The sequence below is a fragment of the Egretta garzetta genome, unplaced genomic scaffold, assembly GCF_000687185.1.
Source record: "Egretta garzetta isolate BGI_Z169 unplaced genomic scaffold, ASM68718v1 scaffold273, whole genome shotgun sequence".
Taxonomy (NCBI): Eukaryota; Metazoa; Chordata; class Aves; order Pelecaniformes; family Ardeidae; genus Egretta; species Egretta garzetta.
The window spans coordinates 816,092-822,561 of NW_009259236.1; the positions used below are offsets into that span (position 1 = coordinate 816,092).

Below are 6,470 nucleotides of genomic sequence, written 5' to 3' on the forward strand. Positions count from 1 at the left end.
AACAGCTCCTCGGGAGGAAAACAAACCTATTAGCCCGGCTGAGCCGGCAGCACTGGGGAGCCGCGTGGCCGAGCCGCTTGTCGCGGGTGCACAGGGATGTCTTCAGTATGGCGGGTTTTCCCAAGGGTGTCTGAGATGCTGCTTGGTCTTGGGTCTTCGGTTCCACGTGGTGCAATGATCTCTGCGGTCACTACTCAAGCAAGACAGCTTGAGAAGTTTCCGAATTGTAAACTACACGTACACCTTTTTTGTGTGCGTGTCTGTCTGTTTTGAGGGGACACATAAATGTTTTAAAATCATTACAGACAGAGAAATAAGGAGGAGGCTTGGAAAGAGGAACCAGAAAGCAGAGTCTTTGGTAGATCCAAATCCAGATGAGGTTTGAATGACGGACTCAAGATTCAAGCGTCAAGATCTTGCTAGCTGCTTTTGTGTAATCTCAGCCCTAATGCTCAAAACCCCTCCAGGCTTTTTCCACTTTGAGCAAAAAGTCCTACAGGAAGAAGAACATTTACTGGGATTTTACTGGTGTATGAACAGACTAAGGGAAGTTGGAGCCTTTTTGGTTTTGGGACCCACTTTCTTTTCAAAAGTAGAGGGAGGGTTCAAGCAGGAAAACTAGATGTGAATTATTCCTGGGCAGAAAAATGCAGAGGATCTTTGAAAATTCAGAACTAATGTACGTCCTCTTTTGAAATGCCACCTAACTGCTTTGCCAACCGTTGTCTCTGTTGCTGTCGTAGCTCTCGAGCAGCTGCTCACAGAACTTGAAGATTTTCTGAGGATACTGGACAAGGAGAACTTGAGCAGCACTGCTGTTGTGAAGAAGAGCTTCCTCTCCGACCTTCTGCGGGTCTACACCAAATCCAGCGGTATGGGCAAGGAAAACCAAGGATGGGGCAGTGGGCCTTTGTGGGAACTGCTACGGGGTCTTGAAGCAACGTTTTCTTGGAGGCTGGTGGGAAGAGGAGACACGACAATTAGGAGGAGAAAATGAAATGGGGATTATTTTTGCAGTGACCTCTAATTGTTTATGTAAAATTACTGTAGTTATATGTCCAGCTTTACAAGCAAAGGATTCTCAAGATTGCTGATACTTTCTGTTTTCCTTATTAAACCTTAAGTTTATTTAATCCACTTTGTAAGATACACAGGATGTACTGTTTTGCCAAGTTAATGTTTAAGGAGAAATTTTAACTTATGGAATTTCCTGACCATAAAGCGTTTAATTTTTCTGCTTTTTATTATTGCTTGGGATTTTTTCTGCACATTGCCTCAACCAATGCACTCTCCCCGAAACGTGCTCAGCAGAGACAGTTTTTACATCTGTCTTTTTGGGAAAACTTAGCAACGCGAAAGCAGCAGCTGGGTAAAGAGTTCACTTTTCTCTTTGGTTGCAGGTGGCGATGAGGAATATATTTATATGAACAAAGTGACCATCCATAAACAGCAGGGTGACCAGGAGAAACAAGACAAAGGTAGGGAGCTGAAGATTAATGGTTGTCTCGCATCTAACAGGGCAGTGAAGGCTCATTTGGTCTGAGCCTTGCTTTACTGGGACTGGTGGGAGGCCCCCAGCAGCTCTGAGGGATGAGGCATTGATGGTGTGGAAGGGCTGCCATTTTCATTACATTCCTTTGGAAATCATGGTCCTTGCCAGCACTGTGAGGTTATTCCTGGAAGTAGCACTTTGGAGGGCGTTATTTTGGGATGAAAATGTTGCCTTCTAAGGCTTGCAGCTCCAGTGCCTGAGATATTTAAGGACGCCCTCATGTTTCCTTTGGCCACGAAACACGTCACTTCACCTTTTTGAGACCTTGAAAGCATGTGTCGTCCTTAGTCTCATGCTCTGTGCTAGCCCAGGGGCTCTGCATTGGTCGTCGCAGCCTTGCGAGGTGAGTTCCCAGGCGCAGCCCGCCGTGCGGGCTGAGCACCTTCACCTCTCAGGGGATGAAAGAGTTCTGCAGAGTACAAGCCAAGAAATTAAACCTAGATAAAATACTAATTTCCAGTTTAGATTTCCCAGGTTTTGAATTTGTAGCATGGGAAGGAACATAATTCTCTAAAAACGTCCTTGCTCTTTGAGGTTTATCGCAGAGGCTGGTCTTGATAATTGCATAGAGTGAGGTGATTACTGACGCACACCTCCTTAATGCACAGGCAGTCAGAGCTGACCTTACCCCACAGTGTCCCGTCCCAATAGGTGAGACAAGAGCACACATCGGCGCAGCCTGCCATTGACATGCTGGTCCTGCCATAGCTGGGATAGCTCCATTTCCAGAGTTGTTTGGTTTGGTTTCATTGTTTTGTGGTGGGGTTTTTTTTGTTTGGGTAGTTTGTTTTATTTTTTAAACTACCTGCAGCTGAATTTAGGTTAACTTCAAATACCCTTGAAGACAGGCTGTCCTCCCAGACTATGCCTGAAGCCCCAGTGTGATCTCCAGACAGGGCCCTCTGGGTGATGCTGTAGTGCTCCATAACAGGGTTGCGCAGCTTCCTAGTAGCTCCCAGCGGCTGAGCAGCAATGGAATCATCTCTTTATATAAGTTCTTATTTGGGTGGATAAAACAAGACTCACACTGATCCACCATGCTGAAACACGGGGGCAAATTTCAGACAATCTATTTTTGGAGTTGGTTCTTTTATATCAGACTTTTCCCTATCAAGGCCATGAGCCTACCCACTCAGTTGCTCCCTGTGGGACCTTGTGCTTCTCTCTTTCTCTGTTTTCAACAACCTCCCTATTCCAAGTAAAACTTCTGAGTTATTTGGAAATGCTGAGGTCAGTGAGACACATGTACGGGATCTTAGCCATAGCTGCAGCTGGGTGTACAGCCCCAATCCCGCTGCTGCAACTGCACAGACAGGTCTGTGCCCGCCTGCTCAGAAGGGGGACCTGGAGGCTCAGATTTAGCAGATGGAGGGGTCCCCAGGACCCACTGGTGCTAGGGGGTGCGATATGGATCCCCCAGTGATTATGCAGCTCCTTTTACCCACTGCCGCTCTGTGCCCTTTGTTTCACTGAAATCCTGTGGTGGGATGTGGTGACCACGCTCTTGTGGCTGAGGTCAATGGGAACTCTCACGCCCTGCAGGGTTTCTTCATCGCTGTAGCTGTGCTTGAGTATGCCCTAGCAGTGCAGGGCAAAATGCTTTCCAAGGTGATAACACATCAGCTCCAAGGCCCCCCTCCAAACCTTAAAACATGCTATTCCTGCAAAAAATGTATTTCCCTGCTCACTGTATCTGCTTCCAATTCCATCAGTAAGGATTTAAGCTGAACGGTGAGGTGCTTTTGAGATGCCTTTTTATGGCACAGTAATTGAATTCACTGCAGAGAGTGATGAAGGCACCGTCATTTACTTGATCTCATTTACTTGAGAAACACAGCAAGTCTCTACCACACCGGTCTGTGGGGCTCTTCAGCGAGCTGAAGGCATCTCCCGCTCAAGTCAAGGCATCTCCCTCTGGAAGTCAACACAGAGGGATCGAGGTGCAGGAGTCTGGAAGCTGGGACTGATGTGCAGTGTGGGGCTCCTGCTGGTGCACACTGTGGTGCTCTTAGCCCAAATACCTGGAACGATTCACTTTTACAAAGAACAGAGAGCACAGATAAGTAACAGTTTGTACAGATGTGAATTTTAGCAGGCTTTCTGCCTGGTTTTTCTTCCTCCTCTTCTAAATTCTCCCCAATTTCCAGGTTTTAAGGAGACATCTTTATCAGAAGACACCTGCAAAGTGTTAAACACTTGCCTAGGAAAAAATACTCCTTCCCTCCCACCCCCCTAAGGAAACAGTCTGTGATTTGTGGTGCTGGTGTGCGTAGCAGGAGAAGGAAGGGGTTTGTACAGCACATGCTGTGTGGGCTCTCCGTTCAGAGAGCGTGCATTAGGTGCTTGTCCCCACAGGCTGGGCAGAGCCACAGCTGCCCTCTGCAACCTCAGAACAGAAAACCCCGTAACATCTCCCAGGGGTCTTGTCAGGATGAAGTTTAAAGGGACGGTTCTTCCTGCAAAAAGCCTGAAATCAAAGCTCCATCAAAGCTCCATCACATCTTGCTCTGCTCCTCAGCAGTGCATGGGCACGTGTCCATGGAGGTGGGCAAGTTTCCAGCAGGGTGAGGACTGAGGCTGTGGTCTCCACCCCGTGCTCCAAGGTTGGTGGGAGGAGAAGGAACTGCTGGTACAGAAACCAAACAGCATTTTCCTGGCACAGTGAGGTTCAGTGGGATGATTGCTAGGTTTGCCGGAGAGTCAAGAACAGATGGCCATCACTTGCAAAGGGTTTAGCAGTGGTTTTTGCTGCTGCAATGATTCCTCTTCTGTGGAGCTGAGAGTGGGGCAGAAGGATGCGAGTTGGCCTGTCCATTTCTCTCTGCTAAAAGACCCCTAAAAAGTTCCCTGTGTGGACAACTGTGAATATGGAGATAACCCCCACTTGGGTAGTAGCTCGCTGGGGCTTCAGGAAATCTCGTACTTTTTTTTTTTTTTTTTGGTGTTTCCAAAAGCAGCTGCTGTCCACGGAAGGTGTCTGCCCTGAGAGCACCATCTCCTCGGTCCTTCACAGAAGAGCCCAACCTCCAACAGCAGCCTGTAGATATGACTCTGGGAGTACAATCAAGGGGTATTTTGGTAGATGGATCTCCCCATGATCAGTCTGTGTTGCAGACTCGCCTGCTTTTCTCCACTTGAACCTCACAAGACATCCAGCAGCCCTACTTGTGAGGTGCAAACAGCTGCTTGGAGCCAGTGTCTGTTGATCCATGGGTCTCTGTGCCCTCCTGACTTACTGAAGGTAGTCAGTGCTGATGACCAGGAGACCTGTGTCCCAGGGAGCAGTTTCCCACAAGAGATGTGTTTTGAGCTCTTGCTCCATCAGGCCAGGAGCTGGCTGCAGCCTGGCAGGGCAGAGCTGTCATCGTGGCTTCCGAGCCCCAGACGTGAACGAAGTAATGTGGTTTCCAGCTTCTATTTTTAAAGCCCAGAAATATGCAGCAGAGTTCCTGCCTGCGTCTTCTGAGCGCAGTCCTAAGCACCACTGGGCGCTTGCCCAATGCCTTGGCAGTGTCTGTGTGTGCCTGAGGAATGCGGCTGGAGCATCAGCAGGTGACGAAGGCAGTCAGAGCATCAGCTCGCTGCAGGTTTTGCACCCAATTCCCTTTTAATTTACTGGACTTGCCGTATCTGAATGCCTTAGCCTTGTTTCTCCAGAAGCGATGTTCTGTAAAAGGGGACTTCCCTGCTGCACAGTACAACGCCTTCGAAGTCCTTCATTTTTTCAGCTGTTTGGTGCCTTGCTCCCACTTGTTCCTGAGCGTTGCTGCATTGCACTATCTTGGAGGTCGTGGGATTTGGGCACTTGTTCGAGGCCACCCAGGAGTTCTGTGGTGGGGGAAGAGGGACTGAACACGAGTTCTCTGAGCCTCCCATGTACCCTCCAGCTACTGAATCACTCTGCGTTCAGCTGCTTGGAAAATCTGACTTTCCAGAGGTAGACACGGATCGCCTGGAGCAGTTCTGCTGCCATATGCCCTTTCACATGTTTGGCCTGGGCTGCTTCAGGAGCAACTCTCCCTTCAATAGCGATTGAGTTACTGTTCTTGGCTGACTTTGGTAAAGCGTTGTGCAGCCCAGCTAGGCAGCAACCTTTGCAGTTGGCTCAGGGAGCAGGGTGGTATTAGCTCCAGTTTTCTGGAAAGGCAGCAGAGGTGGGGACAGCCACCCATCTGTCTGCTCGCAGCAGCAGGGATCAGAGCTAGCAAGGGCTGAAGTGCTAGGGGTTTCCAGATACTGTGTAGTGTCTGCCCATTCTGCTTCTAAAGACCCCTTACAGTTTCAGCAGTGGGTCTGGACTTCACATTTGTCCCTCCAGAAGGAAAAACATGTCTAAAAACCAGAGGCCAGCTCTTTTGCTGGGGCTCCTAGTGCCACATTCCTGGGTATGGCCTGAAATGACACGGTGGCCCTGCAGTGCTGCCTGTAATTGCCACTCTGCATCCTACTGAAATAGCACCTCGCCGCTCCTGCGCCACCCCGGGTAGGGAGCACTCTGCTGGGAAATGCCACACGTCACTGATATAATTGTGTTTTCTGGCTTGCAGTGCTGGATCGGAGAAACTCCCTGACCAATGGAGACTCAGGACTGCATTCGTCCCCTCCTCAGAAGAGCCTGCCGGACCTCCCCCCTCCAAAGGTACGTTTGGCAAATCCTTTGCTTTTGCGCTGCCTAGCCCTCAGCCGGGGGACCTGGACCCCTGCGGGCTTCGCTTTTGTTACAACCTGTGCAGCACGGGTAAATGGGCAGACCTCTGCCCCTGTGTTTTAGTGAGACAAATAGTCCCGGTGAGCTTTGTTTAAAAAAAAAAAATAAAGATAAAATTAAAAATATTTCACTAGGGGCTCCCTATTGCATGCATTTCCAGCTACACGTTCGGTCTCTACGAATCCTGCAGGTCAGCGTGCGGCTGGTGGC

At 49.2% G+C, this 6,470-nt stretch overlaps 1 protein-coding gene across 1 annotated transcript in view; it reads left to right on the forward strand.

Annotated features, from left to right (window-relative positions):
* Positions 1-774: 774 nt before the first annotated feature.
* The window catches only part of AFAP1L2 (actin filament associated protein 1 like 2), a 26,974-nt gene continuing 21,278 nt past the window's right edge, over positions 775-6,470 (forward strand). The window contains exons 1-3 of the mRNA XM_035891484.1: positions 775-872; positions 1,401-1,478; positions 6,100-6,191. Of these exons, the coding sequence (XP_035747377.1) occupies positions 1,424-1,478; positions 6,100-6,191 (147 nt within the window). The 5' untranslated portion in view covers positions 775-872; positions 1,401-1,423. The remainder of the gene's footprint in view (positions 873-1,400; positions 1,479-6,099; positions 6,192-6,470) is intronic.